The 17,994-nt window shown below is 49.4% G+C and overlaps 1 protein-coding gene across 4 annotated transcripts in view; it reads left to right on the top strand.

The window, feature by feature from the left end:
• Positions 1 to 17,994, top strand: part of plekhh1 (pleckstrin homology domain containing, family H (with MyTH4 domain) member 1) — a 138,988-nt gene that overhangs the window by 76,439 nt on the left and 44,555 nt on the right. For all 4 annotated transcript variants that reach the window (XM_048538191.2, XM_048538194.2, XM_048538195.2 and 1 more), the window contains 6 exons: positions 1,996 to 2,087; positions 5,146 to 5,296; positions 8,973 to 9,112; positions 10,758 to 10,868; positions 10,979 to 11,065; positions 14,661 to 14,819. In XM_048538191.2, the coding sequence (XP_048394148.1) occupies positions 1,996 to 2,087; positions 5,146 to 5,296; positions 8,973 to 9,112; positions 10,758 to 10,868; positions 10,979 to 11,065; positions 14,661 to 14,819 (740 nt within the window). The remainder of the gene's footprint in view (positions 1 to 1,995; positions 2,088 to 5,145; positions 5,297 to 8,972; positions 9,113 to 10,757; positions 10,869 to 10,978; positions 11,066 to 14,660; positions 14,820 to 17,994) is intronic.

Raw genomic sequence — 17,994 nt, 5'->3', positions numbered from 1 at the left:
TCAGGCTGTTCAGTCCCTCAAACCACCATTGAAAGGATCGTGGCTGAGCTCCCAGAATCTCCTCCAGCATAGGAGCAGGCCATTTGGCCCATCGAGTCCAACTGACACTCCAAAGAGGACCGCCCCCAATCCTGTCCTGTAACCCTTGCATTACCCATGACCAATCCACCCTAACTGACACATCTTTGGACCGTGAGAGGAAACCGGAGCACCCGGGGGGAAACCCCACACAGGACACAGGGAGAACATGCAAACCCCACACAGGCACTCGCCTGAGAGTGGAATCGAACCCGGGTTCCCGGTGCTGTGAGGCAGCAGCGCTAACGGCTGAGTCACCGTGCCGCCTCTCATCTGGGCCTCAGCTCCACTGCCCTGCCCCCCCCCGTCGTAACCCTTGAACCCGATTTAAAAGTTAGATGTCAAATTGGGGGTGTCTCTATCTGGGGGAAGAAAAAAATAGTTTTATGTTCTTTAACCATTTCTGCTGGAGATGGAGGAGGAGGAGGTCAGAGGTTCTGAGGAGTCATGAGACGAAATCCAATGGGTAGGGTCTGAAGTGACCCACACCCCCCCACCCCGCCACCACAAACCGACCACATCACCCGGTGCCAATCCAATCCTAGGACCCCTCCCCCTCACCTGAACTCCCCAAAGAACAGGACTCCAGTTCTTGGGCCCAGTCCGCCAGGCCCTGATGGAAACTCCAGCGAGAGTGCCTTTGCGAAGAGTGAAGCGGGCCTGGGGGCCTCCTTGAGAGCTCTACCCATGCAGCTGGGGAGCCCCCTTCATTTGGCCACGTGCCAGCGTTTTGCCCCTGGCACCTGTCAGCCCGGGGAGAGAACACCGCACCTTGGATGCGTTCCAGCTCGTGTCACAGGTGTGGCAGTTCCCCACTCGGCAACCCCCCTTCCCATCTCCCCAACCCACCCCGTGTGGCTCTGATCAAAGGAGGGTCTTTCCCCCTGCCCCCACCCCCCAGTAATTAAAGCCTGTGTTTACTGGTAAATCCTCACCAGCGTCGGCTTCAAAGCTTTAAATGAACAGAAGGCGGGGTTGCTGGATCTGCAGAGGGTTCAAAGGGATCAAAGAGATGACAGGAGCGGGGGATGGGTGCAGATGGGGAAGATGAAGGATTCTCCACTTCAACAGAAACAGCCTGCTTTTTGTTGGAGTTTACTTTGTCGCTTTGAGATCAGGGGAGGGTGTTGGAGGATAGGCCTGTGAGTAAGGATGAGGCCTGCAGCACCCTCTCCTCTGGGGTCCCACTCTTTCCTACCTAGCGCCAACAAGAATCTCGGCTTGTTCTCCACTAGGGTTTGTTTAACGCACCGGCGAGTGTGTCTCAGCCTCCTCTGAGAATGGAGCCTCACGGCCAGCCCCAACGCTGTCGCGCCCAAACTGAGGGCCCGATTGCAATTCCAAGCTCACTCTGCGAGAAGTGGGACACAGTCTCCCAATCCGAGCGGCCTTTGTACAACATTGACAGGTGTTGGGTGGGTCGGCAGCTAGGTTTAACAGGAGTGGTGCTAGGAGGCAGCAGCGCTAACTGCTGAGCCACCGTGCCGCCTCTTATCTGGGCCTCAGCTCCACTGCCCTGCCCACACCCCCCCCCCCCCCCACCCCGTAACCCTTGAACCCGATTTGAAAGTTAGACGTCAAATTGGGGGTGTCTCTTTCAACTTCCCGTCGAGTGTCAGAAGTGCCCAGCTGTTGCAAGCAGTAGACCCCTTCTTTAATACAGAAATCAAGGTCCCATGGCTGATGTAAAACCGGAACCCTGCCCCGACTTTAGGCCGGAGCTGGTTTGGTCTGAACAGGCCGATGGGTGTGAAAAGGCCTGACTCAGGCAAATTATTTTCTCGATCCTCAGTTGAGGGCTGGTGAGGTGAGGGTTTGGCTGGAAGTTGAAGGAGAGCTCCCCTTCAGTTGTGTGAACCAAGCTCTTTTAACATTTGCACTATTAACCTTGTGGTGATTTTCTGTTCTGCTCTCTAGTGTCAAACATTCCAGGGAGTGTAACCTCTGGGCCTTTCACTCATCTCATTTACAAGAATGTGACAGTTCCTGTCTACACCACTCTGAAAGGGGTAAGGCAATAAGCTGGCTTGCAAAAGGTTTGCTGGCTGGATGTAACCCATGTTAATGCCTTTAACTATGTTTCTACTTCCCAAGCGCTTTGTAAGCTTGTCACTGGGAAAGCTGTTGGTCTTGTTCGGCAAATGGAGGATCACTATGTGCTGAGGCTACTGCAAAGCAGGCACTTATTTGGATTCTGCTGCCCATCTTTTATTCTGCTTCGAGATGGTCACAGTGAGGATCAGAGAGTTGTGAACACAGCCCAGTCCACCACACAAGCCAACCCATCCACTGACTCCGTCTATGACTCTTGCTGCCTCAGGAGAGCAGCCAACATCACCAGAGACCCTTTCCAACCCCGGTTATAATTTCTTCCAACCTCTTCCACCAGGTTTAAGATAGAAAAACCTAAACACATATACCAACAGATTCAATAACAGCTTCTTCCCCACTGTTATGAAACTTCTGGATGGACCTCTCCAAATTTTAAGCTTAATGCTGATCTCGCTCTTTGTGCACCAGCTCTGCAGCAGTAACATTGTATTCCTCGCTCTGCTCTGTTACCCTAATGCACTTTGTTTGGTATGGTTTGCCTGTACCGCACACAAAACAAAACTTTTCACTGTACTCAGCTACATGTGACAATAGTAGATCAAATCAAAATCAAAATATCTCTTGCACCACTGCAGACTGTAGGGGCACCCATAATGAGGTTAAGGCGGGAGTTGAGGATTTTGACCTAGGGACGCTGAAGGAATGGCGATTCATTTCCAAATCAGGATAGTTGTTGACTTTGGGGGTTTGCAGCTGGTGGCTTTCCCAAGCATCTTCTGCCCTTGTCCTTCTGGGCGTAGAGGCTGTGGGCTTGGACAGTGCCGTTGACAGACTTGTGTTGAGTGTCTGCGATGCGCCCAGTGTATAGCCACACGCTGCTGCCCCTGTGCATTGGTGGTGGAGGCAGTGAATACTGAACATGGTGGATAGGGAAACGACCCCATTTCCTTTGACCTCTTACACACTTTCTAGAAAGCATTCACTGGCTAGCAAACAGGAGTGAGAGCACTGCCTGATCCTTTAGGGATTCACTTAAACATGATGGTTACCAACAGCGCCCAGCATGTCAATAGTCAAACATTTGCTTGTATGGTTTATGAATAGTGCGAAAGGAATTCTCTGCTCGTGTGATCTGACAGCAAACTGATCACGAGGCATTTCCACATGAATGAGAGGCCACACTCTGGGGTGACTCAGTGGTTAGCACTGCAGCCTCACAGCGCCAGGGACCTAGGTTCGATTCCACCCTTGGGTGACTGTGTGGAGTTTGCACATTCTCCCCGTGTCTGCGTAGGCTTCCTCCAGGTGCTCCGGTTTCCTCCCACAGTCCAAAGATGTGCAGGCTAGGGTGGAGTAGCCATGGGGGAATTCACGGTTATAGCGATAGGGTAGAGAGGTGGGTCTGGGTGAGATGCTGTTTGGAGTTGGGGATTCTATGATTCTACGCTGCACCATGACTTTAAATCAAGAGGATTGGCTTCGAGAGATTCAAATCCCACCAGGGCCACTGGTGAAATTTACAGTCAATAAATAAATCTCGAGTTGAAAGCTTGAAAATACCCATGTGGTTTCACCAATGTCCTTTAAGGAAGGAAACTGCTGTCTTCATCTGGTCTACAGTAGGATTTGGATTAGTCTCTCAGTGTGAGGCAATGGCCTTGTGGTATCATTGCTAGACTATTAATCCAGAGACACAGAAAATGTGCTGGAGACCTGGGTTCGAACCCCCCCCCCCCCCCCCCCGATGTCTGATGGTGGAATTTGAAACCTATTTTAAAAATCTGGAACGAAGAATCTAATGATGACCGTGAATCCACCGTCAATGGTCTGATAAACCCATCTGGTTCACTCATATCCTTTAGGGAAGGAAGCTGCCATCCTTACCTGGTCTGGCCTACGTGTGACTCCAGCAATGTGTTGGACTCTTAGCTACCCCCGGACAATTAGGGATGGACTGTAAATGCTCTGAATTAATTTTTGTTTTTAAAAATGAAAAAAGGTGACTCCAGACCCAGGAGCGATGTGGTTAACTTCAGCTGCCCTCTGAAGTGGTCCAGAGAGCCAGAGAGTTCGAGGGCAGCTTGGGATGGGGAAACAGCGACTCACATTGATGCTACACCCCCCCCCCCCCCCCCCCATGAAAGAATACAGTTAAAGTGTTTTTTATTTAAAATGGACATTATTCTCATTTGTTGTGGGTAACAGCTCTGTATTGCTGAAGAGGCAGCCCTTGTTCCTTAGAATCACCTTGGTATATATTGTGGCACCGACTGTGGGGAAGGTATTATCACCGCGAGAAATGGTGGTTGGTTGGGTTGGTTTAAATTCTGTTTTTTTAAATTGAAGACAAAAGGACAACCTGACCCACAACAGGCTGTGACTGTTACAGACAGCACCCCTCCCGGCCTGCACAAACTCGAACACTTGATTGCAGCCTTGCGCTATAGGCCTCCCTTCCCAGCAGCCTCTCAGGAAAGTCAGCCAGACCCGAGACGTTGACTCTTGTCTATTTCCTTCACAGACGCTGCCAGGCCCACTGAGCTTTTCCGGCAACTTCTGTTTTTGCACCTGATTTGCAGCGTCCGCAGTTCTTTCGGGTTTTATTTAGCCTCTCAATCCGGCCACCACCAGGCCGGAAGCGGGAAAGAAAGTGTCCTATTCCTGACTGCCACCAGAAAGCTCGGCCCACTGGCCTTTCCATGCACTCTCTGTCCCTTGAATTGAACTATTCGCTGCCGAAGGGCCAACTTTCCCCCTAGTTCAGCAGTTTTACAACTAGAAGCTCCCATAGGAGGTGGAAGAGACACGCATTTGTTTGTTTTTTTGGCTTTGTCCTGGGTCGGGCTCAGACCTTTTCTGCAGGCCGCCGTTAGGCACGGCCTGAATATTTCACCGCCCCTGGTCTCAGTGTCAGCTCAGAGGTCCTGGGGCCTCCATCGGGAGCTCGGCTAAAGGCGCACTGCAGTCCGTCCGAAAACTGAACCGAGCAGCTGATCTGTTCCCTTCCTGACGCAGAAAGCCACGCAGATTAGCAACGTTCCCTTCCCGGACGAGTCCTCGGGATCCGACGACGACAGCAGTTCCCAAGCCAGCTTCCGAACGTCTGCCGTGGGACCGGAGCCGAGGAAAAACAGCGGACCCGGAAGCCCCCGAGCTGTGAAAAGAGGTAGGCAGTTGTTGGGTTGGGAATCCCAGAGGCTGGCATTAGTCGCGGAGTCATACAGCACGGAAACAGGCCCTTCGGTCCAACTGCAATGTGCTGACCCATGCTTCCAAACTAAACTAGTCCCACATGCCCTCCCTGGCCCATATCCCTCCAAACATTTCCTATTCATGAACATGTCCAAATGTCTCTTAAACATTGTAACTGTACCTGCATCCACCCCTTCCTCTGGCAGTTCACTCCACACACGGTCCACTCTCTGTGTTAAAAGAATTTGCCCCTCATGTCCTTTTTAAATCTTTCTCCTCTCACTTCAACCTATGCCCCCTAGTTTTGAACTCCCCCCACCCTGGGGAAAAGACTTTTGCTATTTACCTTTTCTATGCACCTCATGATTTTATAAACCTCAATAGGGTCAACTCTCAAACCTCCTGCGCTCCAATTGGGAAAAAAGTCTTTCCAGGCTATTTTCTTATCCCAAACCCTCCATCCGAAGCATAAATCTCTTCAGAGCCCTCTCCAGTTTAATAATATCCTTTCTATAACACAACTGGACACAGTACTCCAGAAGGGGCTTCACCAATGTCCTGTACAACCTCAACATGACATCCCAATTCCTGTACTCAAGAGTTCTGAAGGCGAGTGTGCTAAATGCCTTCTTAAATGTGACGCAACATTCAAAGTATTATGTACCTGGTCTCTCTCTGTTCTACAGCATTACCCCGGGCCCTTGTACAAGTCATGTTCTTGCTTGTCTTACCAAGATGCAATACCTCACATTTTTCCAAACCTTCGGCGAGTAAGGGGGAGGGATGATAAATTGCAATTACGTAGCACCAGTCGCGACTCAGTGAGGTGTTTCACAGCAAGTCCATGTTGCACTGTTGGAAACGAGGCAGCTGGGCTGTGCACAGCAAGCTCCCACAAACAGCATTGCGAAAATTGGCTTTACTCCAAAGGAGGGCCACCGGACATGAGGCTGAATAGGTCCTCGTCGAGAGCAGTCCACCCTGAGGATCGTTCGGGGCCTCTGGCCTACTGAGCAGCACTGTCGGGGGTGGGGAGGGAACGGGAGGGCGGGTGGCTGGGAACGGTGGAGTGGGGGTGTCCAGTTGCTTGATCTTAGGACTTTGAACACGGGACTGCAAGCAACACTTTGATGGTCTGGAAACCATTTCGTCTGCAAGGTGAGGCTGCCCACCACATAACATCTGCCGTCAACATGCCGCCACCCCCCACTCCCAGCCTGTTGCTGGGCCAATACCTGCGGCAACAGGCCAAGTCCCATTGCTAATTAAAGGCATTGGTTATGGTGTGTGGTGGCTAACTTAAGCTTCAATATGTCCCTTAGCACGTAGTCGTGGATTTTGGAATGTGTCTGTCTGCATCTCTTGGTCAGGGACGACTCATGCATTGAAAAACCAGCAGCTTTGCAGCAGAGAAATGTGTTGATGGTCCTCCATCCGCAGCTGTTGTTCCTCTCGGCCTGCATCCCTGGGAACAGCCGTAGCGAACGGAGTCACAGAGCTGCTCGAGGTGAACCCCAACAAAACCCAGCGCGGAGGAAACGGCAGACTCAACAAGGAGGTGGACAAGGATCACTTCCCCACCGCTGCAGGCTCGAGGGCAGTGCCCATGCACAAAGGATCTGGTTAAAGGCGAGGGGCCTCCTCACTACCAGCCTAGCTGTGTCCTTCTCCGAGGATTCCGGCGACGAAATATTCTGCCGAGAAGCTTTTGACAGTTTGCTCGGGGGGCCATCTGACGGGGTCAACCAGCCTGTTTTCCTGGAGGGCATCGAGGACATAATTTGCGGAATGCCACGTGGCCTTTCCCTGCACGAGCCGCGGCACAAGGTGGTGGGAGATGGCGCACCATGCAGACCGTCCTGCAGCAATATGGCCGGAACCATTCCTCACATCCCCAGAGACCGGGAGAACCTCAGCGTTGTTTCCTAAGAATCTGCACGCCGCTTTATGCGGCTGCACGCGTCTGGATGGGACCAACATTGGTCATATTTTACCTCCACCCTCCCCAACCCCCACCACCCCCACTTTGGCTCGACATTTGGACGCCAAGTCCCTGGAGAGTCGGCCATTTCCAATCTCAAACAGAAGCTAGTTTGGGCGGTCACCACAGCTCCGGAACGAAGTTCGAGCTGATGTACACCAAGCGTGGCAACACAGTTAATTGGGTTTCGACCCACAAAGGAGAGGGAACCCCTGAGGGTCCCGACCCGAAACATCAGCTTTCCTGCCCCACCGATGCTGCCTGACCCACTGTGCCCCTCCACCTCCACACTGTGTTATCTCCTACAGTCCCATATTTTGTTTCCCTCTATCTACTCACCCCTTCAGGTGTTTTTATTTTTGTTTAGATGCAACATGCCCAATTGCTCCTAAACGTATCCCCGGCAACTTCAGGTGATCTGACCTGATACTAAAGGAGACAAAGTATCGATTAGCCCAGTTCCAGAAGAACACGGCCTCGCTATTACCTCAATGTATCTGAAGCTCCCGTCTAAGCTGATTGCGAATGGTCTTTGGCAGATCCACTTGGAAGATCATGTCTTTGTCCGTGTACAGGGAGACTTGGAGCCCCCACTGTCTGGGATTGTCATCGCTCTTAAGCCCCCATCCTTCCTGAGCTTCTCGAGAATGGGTTCTATGCAACAGCTGAAGGGACAAGCAAGCGAGAGCAGCTCTTCCTGATTCCAGGTTTGATCGGGAACCTTCCAGTTGCCATTCATTTATCGCAACTACATTACTGATCTTGACATGGAGCAGTTGGATCCATTTGTGGATGTGCCCACCCCCCACCCCCCCCCCCCCCCCCCCCCCCCCCGCCCCACCACCGTCCCTCCCCAATCCCAGACAAAGCCCATTCCAGAGAGCACAGCCATCATGCAGGTGTGCGATAATCTGTCAAGAGACCTTCTCCTGGCCCAGATTGTTGGGACAGATATGCCAAACATGGGCTCTTCCATACCCCAAGACACAGGAGGCTTTCAGAGACCTTGCTCCTCAATACAGTGCGGATTTGTTCAGGGTGGGTCACCCAGTTTCAGAGCTGGCCTAATCCATTTGGCAATGACCCTGCACACTGGATTCTATTGCCTGTATTTGTGGCACGTTGAGATTCCAACCACTCGTAGCTTCCGGTTGGATTACAGTGCTGCCGTCAATCCTCTTTGGTGAATCTCTGTGGTGCATCTTGTAGACAGCACACATTGCTGCTACTGAGCATCAGTGGTGGAGGGAGTGGATGCTCGTGGATGCGGTGCCAATCAAGCGGCTGCTTTGTCCTGGATGGTGTCGAGCTTCTTGAGTGTTGTTGGGGCTGCACCCATCCAGGCAAGCAGGGAGTATTCCATCACATTCCTGATTTGTGCCTGTTAGACAGCGGGCAGGATTTGAGGAGTCAAGAGGTGAGTTGCTGACTGCAGTATTCCCAGCCTCTGACCTGCTCTTGAGGCCACGCGATGAGCCCAGTTGAGTTTTGGATTTATGAAGCCGCCTCCTGTCCCTAACTTCCAATTCCTTCCTGAGCTGTCCACAGCCGATGCACGCACTTGGATGTGTTTGAAGCACATTACGAGCAGAGTGATGGCGGTAGTTTTGGTGGGGGGGTTGTGGTGCTGGTTGAAAAATGTCACCGGTGCATCTATCCTTTCCTGCAGGGGTTTCGATGTCCTCGGTCAGTTCCGAAAGCGATTACGCCATCCCTCCCGATGCCTGCTCTGTGGACAGCGATTACTCCGAGCCGGAGCACAAGCTGCTGCGGACCTGCTCTGTCTACTCCGCAGAGAGCAACTGCACCGTAAGTGATTGTTTGGCAAACGTCACGGGAGTTGGGGGGGGGGGGGGGTGTGCTGTGGGGGTTGGTGGCGTGGTCACCAAGCAGAGGATCAGGAATCTCATCTGGGGTGAAACGTTGGCTGTCAAAACGAACGTCATCGGCATGTCACAGGGTTGCAAACTCCGTGCATGTTTTTCACACTGTCCCGTGCAGATCATTGTCCAATTTTTTTCTTGTGATGTCATCGGTGGTAATGGTTACCCCCCTACCCCCAACAACTCTTCCTGCCCACACTCGTGTAAAACAAATGTCAATGTGATGGGAAATAGTTGAGGAAAGGCTGGTTGAGCACAGTGACTTGTATTGGCGTACGGCCTGTACCGTGGTTAAAAAAAAATTCTTCCATGGTGCTTCGCAGCCTCCTTATCCGTCAAAACGTTTCACCCGAAGTCACATAGGCAGATGTTCGGAAAGGCGGCCTGAACCTTGGATACGACCGATGTTCGAAGTTTGTAGGTCAAGGTGGGAAACGTGGAGAGAGCCAGGGAAGGGGGATTTTACAGCCGGGGACGTGCGGTCGGGCCAGAAACGTGCGCGCTCGCTCTCTCTTCTCTCTCTGTTCTGATGGCCTGCTGTGTCTTTGTCAATCTCGAACTGACCCAGGTCACAATAGGGGCGTTACGTCCTTGCCTAGACTTTAGGATTGTGGTGACGCTTCTTGAGATGGTGCAGTGGAGATTGACTAGAATGTCCTGGGGTGGGGGGGGGAAGAGGGAAAGGGTCTGTCGGATTGAGGTGAGGCTCCTTGAGATGATGCAGTGGAGATTGACTAGAACATCCTGGGGTGGGGGGGAGAGGGAAAGGATCTGTAGACCAGATTAGTTCAGAGGAACCAGGGTGGAGTGGGAGGCTCCAAGTAAAGGAGGTCAAGGTGAGATTTATTCCAGGTATACAGGATGATGAGATTTGCTCAGATGGTTCTCACCAGCTCACAGTACGCAGACAATAGGGGACCAGCCAGATCTACGGTTTTGAGCAAGTGTTAGGGGTTGGAGGGATGGGGGTAGGGGTTTGGGCAGGAGAGAATTTTTTTTTCCCACAGAGCGAATCGTAATGAGGTGGAACTCTGCCTGTGAGGATGATGGAAGTTTCAGAAGGAGGAAATGTCATGGACTTTTGAAGGAATTAATCCTGCAGGCCACAGGCAAAGAAACGTGGATGATAGAAGCAGGCATACGGTGTTCGACTCCTTGAGTCTCTCTTGCTGTTGACCATGGCTGATCATTGTGGTCATTACCCTAATCCCTACCTCCCCTGCATATTCTTTCATCCCTTCAGCCGCAAGAGCTATATCTGCCTCCTCCTTGAAAATACAATGTTTTGGTCTCAACCACTTTCTGTGGTAGTGAGTTCGACAGGCTCACCATTCTCCTCATCTCAGTCCTAACAGGATTACCCCTTATCCTTAAACTATGACCACTGGTTCTGGACCCCCCTCCCCATCAGGAACATCCTTCCTGTACCTAACCTGCCCAGTCCCATGCGAGTTCTATAGGTTCCTGTGCGATCCACTCTCAGAGCAATGCATCTCAGCTGCTGCCAGCTATGTACTACATCCTCAGTCAGGTGTCTGTTGTTGCAGTGAGCCATTTTTGTGTACTTGCAGGAGCCTTTGGAGAAATCTGGCTATCTGCTGAAGATGGGAGGCCAGGTCAGGACATGGAAGAGGCGGTGGTTTGTGCTGAGAAATGGAGAGATCCTATACTACAAGTCACCAGTGAGTACCCCAAGACAGAGCCGTTACTATTGGAAGCAGTTGAATTTGACGTTTTGGCAATGTGTTAAATTCCCAACAAAATCTTGCATTTTATTTCCTTTCTCCCACAGAGTGATGTCATCCGGAAGCCACAGGGTCGGATCGAGCTGAGCTCCTCTTGTCGTATCATTCGGGGTGAAGGAGCACAAACCTTCCAGGTCAGAGCCTCCTGTCTGTATAGAGTATGATAGGAAGAATGTTGAAGTTATCTCTGTGTGTGTGTGAGAGTGTGTGTGTGTGTGTGTGTGCGTGTCTCCTTGTCATTGCTGGGCTTGAACTCCTGCATCTAGTCTCCACCGCTGATACCCTGTCCCAGGCCTTTCTTCCCTCCGGTGCTGACTATCTCACTGCCCTCAGCCTTTCCACCATCTCTAAACTAGAACTCATCGCAAAGTCAACCCCAACTTGTACCGACTGCCCCCACCACCTCATGTGTTCACTGGTTCCTCATCCCGTCTCCCTCTGACATCTCACCAGTGTTTTGTTCAGATACCTCCATGACTTGGTTCCTGTCTGTCTCTGTAACATCCTGCCCCACTGTGCTCCTCTAACTCTGACCTCTGTTTCCATTGCTTTATCACTCAGGCTGTGGCTGTAGATTTCCTTCCTAAATCTCTACCTCTCTAACCCAATTTGCTTCCTAAACCTACCTGTTTGGCCAAGCTTGTGGTGCTAATACCTCATACTCACCGTCTCCGTTCTGTTCCACAATTCATTAAGACCATGGCTGATCTGATAACTCTATGTTCCTGTCTAGTCCTTTCCCCTTTCATCTGCTAATCAGGAATCTCTGCCTTTATCAATATTCCAGGACAATGCTTCCTCGCCTTTTGAGGAAAAGACATCCGGAAACCTACAGCCCTCCATTTAATTTCTCCACATCTCTGTCTTGAATGGAAACCCCTTATTTCTGAACAGTGCCTCCTAGTTGTAGATTCTCCCACATCCTCTCCACATTCATATAAAAGGGACCTAAGGGGCAACCTTTCCACACAGAGGGTGGTGCAGATGAGCTGGAATGAGCTGCCAGGGGAAGTAGTGGAGGCTGGTACAATGACAACATTTAAAAGGCATCTGGATGGGTGTATGAATGGGAACGGTTTGGAGCGATTATATGCCAAATGCTGGCAAATGGGACCAGATTAATTTAGGATATCTGGTTGGCATGGATGAGTTGGAGCAAAGGTTCTGTTTCCATGCGGTACATCTCTATGACATTCACCTTGTCAAGAACCACAGATTCTTATTTCAATGAAATCATCAAATTAGTTGCAACAAACATTCTCTGAATTGTTTCCAATGTATTTACAGCCTTATTTATATCAGGAGCTGCGCATAGTTTCCGTGATGTGGTCTCGCCAATGATCCCGACTTTTATACCCCACTCCCTTCACAATAAGCAATGGTTTTCACCAGCTTTCCCGATTACTCGATATTCCTGCATACCAGCCGGCTGACATTCATACGCAAGGACACCCAGATCCTTCTGCATCTCAGAGCTCCACAACCACTCACTGTCTAGATAATATGCTTCCTTTTTTGTTTTTTCTGCCAACGTGGACAATTTCACATTTTCCCACATTCGCTATATCTCCATTCACTGAACCTATGCAATCCGTTTGTAGCCTCCTTGTGTCCTCTTCACGACTTCCTTTCCAACTGATCTTAAGTGTTGTCAGCAAACGTAACTACCGCACCTTCGAATTCTTTAGATAAATTGTGATCCGTTTGAGGCCCAGTAGCACCCCATGCATTGCATCTCACCAACCTGAAAGTGACCCATTTATGTAACTCAGCAGCAAACTTTGTCTGGTTAGACCTCTATGGACCCCTTTCGGTGGATTTACTGCAATCTTTAATCTGCAATATTTAATGCAAATGAAGGGCAGTGTATTAGTTTTAAGCAGATTTGCTTAAATAAAACTGTAAGCTTAGCTTTGTGGACAAACAACACTTCCCTGGTTCCATTTGTTGCTTGACTTGGTTCACTAAAATAACTTCCCTCCAATATACTCTACCCGACCAAAACTACTTTTTATCCATAAAATTTGTAAAAGTACTTTACAAATTATTTCAATTTGAACATGACAGAAGGTAGGATGAAATATGACTTTACTTCATACAGCATTTTCCAACCTTGCGTGTCCCAACACGATTGTGGTTGTAGAATCCCTACGTTGTGGAAGCAGGCCATTTGGCCTGTTGAGTCCATGTTGACCTCTGAAGAGCATCCCACTCAGACTCACCACCCCCGCCCTGCATTTCCCACAGGTAACCTCCCCTAACCTGCACATCCCTGGACACTGGGCAATTTAGCATGACCAATCCATCCTAACCTGCACATCTGTGGGCTGTGGGAGGAAGCCGGAGCACCTGGAGGAAACCCGCACAGAAACAGGGAGAATGTACAAATTCCACACTGAGGGTGGATTCGAACCTAGGCCCCAGTGCTGTGAGGCAGTAGTGCTCACCACTGAGTCACCGTGCTGCCCCCAATAGCCTTAATATTTACAATTTTCATTCCCAGGTCAGGTCTAAAGCCCCAGGACAAAGCATGATAAATCGAAAGCAACAGGAAATCTAATAAAAATAAACTTTTCTCCATGCACCACATTCCACTCTGTGGGCCCTCATTACCAATTTAATAGGCTTTGTGCTCACAATTGTAGCTCTTTCAAAAGCACTGCCTTTGTTGACTGCCTGTCTTTCTGCCTGTCCATTTTTGTATTGTATATATCCCTTTGTTTGCACTCAGATAGGACCAGAATCTTCCAAATACAATGGGTGTAAAATGGTTATGGAATATAAAGACAGTCTCTCCCCGAATGCTACACACACACATGCACACCTCACCCTAAGCATTTCCAGAATTTTCTGTTTTTATTCCAAATAAATCATCCATCCAGAATCTTTCTTTGGAGGTGAGAAGTTACAGCGAGTATTCTAACTGCTCTTGGTCATTTCTAAATAGGAAAAAAATAATTGCAAATGCTTTGAAAATCCAAACATGCAGGCTCTTTCTTCCAAATCCTTTTAGTGGCAAAATTTAGTCAAAAGCCTGAAACATGACAAGTCACCACCAGCACAGTGCACGACATTGAGGAGAGAATGAGTAGACTGGGGTCTATACTCATTGGAATTTAGAAGAATGAGAGGGGGGTGGGGGGTGGTGTGATCTTATGGAAACATATAAAGTTACGAAAGGATTAGATAAGAGAGAAGCGGGGAGGCTGTTTCCACTGGCAGGTGAAACTAGAACAAGGAGGCATAGCCTCAGAATAAGGGGGAGCAGATTTAGGGCTGAGCTGAGGAGGGACTTCTTCACCCAGAGGGTTGTGAATCTGTGGAATTCCCTGCCCAGTGAAGGAGTTGAGGCTTCCTCGTTGAATGTTTATAAGGCAAAGATAGATTTTTGAACAGTAAAGGAATTAAGGGTGACGGTGAGCTGCCGGGTAAGTGGAGCTGAGTCCACGAGAAGATCGGGCATGATCTTATTGAATGGGCTCGAGTGGGTCAGGTTTGGGTTGAGGGGGTTGGTGGTGGATGCAGATGTCCCACTCCTGCTCCTGTTCCTTATGTCCCCCAAAGCGCTAAGTCCTGTAACACATGGGAGCTGAGTGTATCCGGTATGGGGCGTGTGGCTGAATTGTCATTGTAGCGACTCAGCCTCGTGGCAAGGGGCTCCTGTTCGTAAGTGGTTTGATTCCCTGTGTCTTCCTGTCGGGATTTACCCTCTGTCCATCTCTCCTGCAGCTGGTGACCGGGAAAAGGACGTACTATCTGACGGCGGACTCACCGAACATCCTGGAGGAGTGGATCCGGGTCCTCCAGAGCATTCTGAAGGTCCAGCTCGCCGGCCCAGTCGTCCCACAGACAGAATCGAAACCCTCTGTCCGGGGCTGGCTCACCAAGGTAAGGGGCCGACGTTGGACCTCAAGCCTTGCATGTTCTCACTCCGCACCCCACCACCGCACCTCCCTCCCCCCTCCCGCTGACCCCCTCACCGAGCCTCCACTTCCAGGGGGACTTGACAATTGTCATCTTGTCACCATGTCGAAACGCGGGAGGGCCGTCCCCACCCCTGATCGGCGGCTGCATGCACTGCATTTTACTAGCGCCGGGTTTTCAGGCCATTTAGATTCCACGGCCCCATGCCTGGCTGATCTTGCAGTAGGCACGGAGCGGTTTGCGCCCCTTTGTTTGAGAGCACCATCTGTCTTCCGTTGGGATTTAGCAGTTCTGCCCCCACCCCCCCCACCATATCACCATGCCAACAGCTTTGTTGGGTTTTTTCTCCCATATAGCTTCTTCGAAACGTACCTTTGGTTCAGTGGCATCAAATGCTCAACTGAGGACCCACCAGCGCGCTCAAATGGATGTAGAGGATCTCGGGATGATTTAGTTTTATGAGCATTGTATAAGAGACCGTACCTGGTGTACTGTGTGCAGTTCTGGCCTCCTTTTATAGAAGCAAGGATAAACTCGCCAAAGCGAGAGAGAGTAGCTGTGGTTCACCGGCCAGGCTCCTGGTGAGACTGGGCCTGTATCTTTAGAGTTGATAAGAATGAGAGGCAACCTCATGGAGGCACAGGAAATTCGGAAAGGGTTAGATGAGGCAAATGCAAAAAGAATTTTCCTCTGGCTGTGCGTGTCTAGGACAAATGGACACAGTCTCAGAGTAAAAGGCAAACCATTTAGAACTGAGCTGAGGAATGTCTTCACTCAGGGTAATGAGCGTTTGGAATTCTTGACCCTAGAAGGATGTAGAGGCCAGTCATTGAGTAAAGAGAGGGGTTGGTAGATTTCTAGTTAATAATAACACCAAGCGAGATGGGGATAGCGCAGGAATATAGTGTTGAGATAGATGAGCAGCCATGATCTAGAATGATGGCCCAAGAGGCTGAATGACCTAATCTAGGATCCTACATTCCAAAATGCTGAGAGTCTGTCTTGTTAGAGCGTGGATCCTGAGGCACAGTGGCCTAACCCTGCTCCCTGTGTACCTATTCAAGGAAGAGTAGGACAGTTCTCTCAAGCATACTTATCCAACACTCATTCGTCCATCAGAACTAACTGAGACCTGATCATGGATCTCAGTGCTGTTTTGGGAAGATTGCCTGTTGCTGAAACCTTGCCTACTTTACTCCAGTAACTGTATTTCAAAAGCATTTCATGGGTCAGGAAGCATTTTGGAAGGTCCTGCACTACAGAAATGCGAAAGCATGAGGTAGCAGAGTTGTTCAGATCACGTCCGTGATCCTCAGCACTCTTAGCTCTTTGTGTAGACATTAAGTTTGGCTACTGAGAGCGCGGTTCATGTATGTATATAGACTGTGGGAACCTGTACAGTGCTCCATCTGTATGGAACTGATCAATTGTTATTGATCCAAAACTGAGTTGGACTAGCCATATAAATGCTGTAAATATTGTTACAAAGTGGAAGTTGACATCCCCCCATACCCCTGATAACTAAAACCAAAACACCCGGAGAGACTCAGCTCAACCTACACTCTGTTAATAGAAGTGCGAAAAGTGATATAAACTGCCTCTCGCCGCCGCCGCCCCCCCCCCCCATCACTTTTAAAGGACTGGTTAAAGGAAATGAACTCCTAACACTCGCTCTATAATCAACAAGTAACAATTTATTTATGTAACTCTAACAATGAACAAATTAACTGAACTGTTAAGAAACCAAACATTTCCCCTCTATTAACTATTCCCAAATAAAACAAAATGCTGTTCCAATAAGTACAACACAGCTTATAGAAACCAAAATGAAAAAAAAATAGAACTTAGTCTCTTGAAATTACAGCCAGGTTATGTCTTCTGGAATGTTCTGGGCATTCTCCATTGATCTTCAGTAAGGAACACCTTCTCCATCTAATTCTTGTGTCAGGAATGTTAGCTAAGTGTGCCGTGGTGCCTTTATTTAGATGACACTTACTCCAAGAGCTGAGAGAGTGCTGATCTCTTATTAGATGGTTTTCTGCCAGGTTTGCGAATGCCCTCTTCTGTATACCCTTGATAACATATCAGTTTCTTACAATAGGATTGGTCCTATGTTGTCAAAACCTTCAGATTTAAATTTGGCTTTCTGTAGCTAAGTGCCTAGTTTAAATTAATTGGCTAAATCCGAACTTCTTGTCTTGATAACAAAGCAGCTGCCTGGATTGCTAACCACATAGCCTTCTGATATAAATGTTTCAATTCAGGGGCTGTCCATGCACCTGCAGACCCACAAGCTGTCCACAAACATTTTGTTTTAATCTAAAAATGGCATATCATCTTTTAAAGGGACCACGTACTGCCTTCCCCCCACTCCCATCTAGCATTTTATAAACATTGATATTTTGAAAAACACCAAATCCTGTCTTCCAATCTGCAAGTGCTCTACCCAATTTCGCAACAATATAAATATTCCTTAAAGCCTGTCTGTCGTCTACAAGGCACAAATCAGGAGTGTGATGGAAACCCGTTCACTAGACTGGATGGGTACAGTTCCACCAATACTCCAGAAGCTTGAAACCATCCAGGACCCATCCAGCCCACTTGATGGACACCCCATCCAGTGCCTTAAGAATTAATTCCCTCCAGTATGTCCCGTCCGTAAGGAGCACTGCAGCATCTCACCCAGTCTCCTTCAACAACACCTTGCAAACATGCAACTGAGAAAGATGAGGACAGCCACACATCAGAACTACCTTGCTATTCTGTCACTCTCACAGAACCCCTTTCGTGATGGCACCCAGGATCTGCAGCACTTCCTCCAGGACAAATAGAGAATGGGCAATAAATGCTGGCCTAGCCAAAGATGCCCACACCCCTTGAACAAATAGATAAAACTAACGGAATTTCAGAGAGAGTGGCTCTCCAACTCCCTTGTGCATAAGCCACAGAGGTTGATTCCAGAGTGTCATTGGACTTTGGAGATGTATAACTTATTCCAGTCAATTAGAGATCAGAATACAAGCAATTTGAGGATCAGGACTAGACCCTGTGCAAAACAAAGACAGAAAGTACAAAGGGAACCCTCTGTGGGCCAGCCAACATCGGAAGAGAAGGATAGAGAGGTAACATCTCAGCTCAT

Source organism: Stegostoma tigrinum, chromosome 10 (genome assembly GCF_030684315.1).
Source record: "Stegostoma tigrinum isolate sSteTig4 chromosome 10, sSteTig4.hap1, whole genome shotgun sequence".
In the NCBI taxonomy this organism is placed as follows: domain Eukaryota; kingdom Metazoa; phylum Chordata; class Chondrichthyes; order Orectolobiformes; family Stegostomatidae; genus Stegostoma; species Stegostoma tigrinum.
This window is presented reverse-complemented; position numbering and strand designations above follow the sequence as displayed.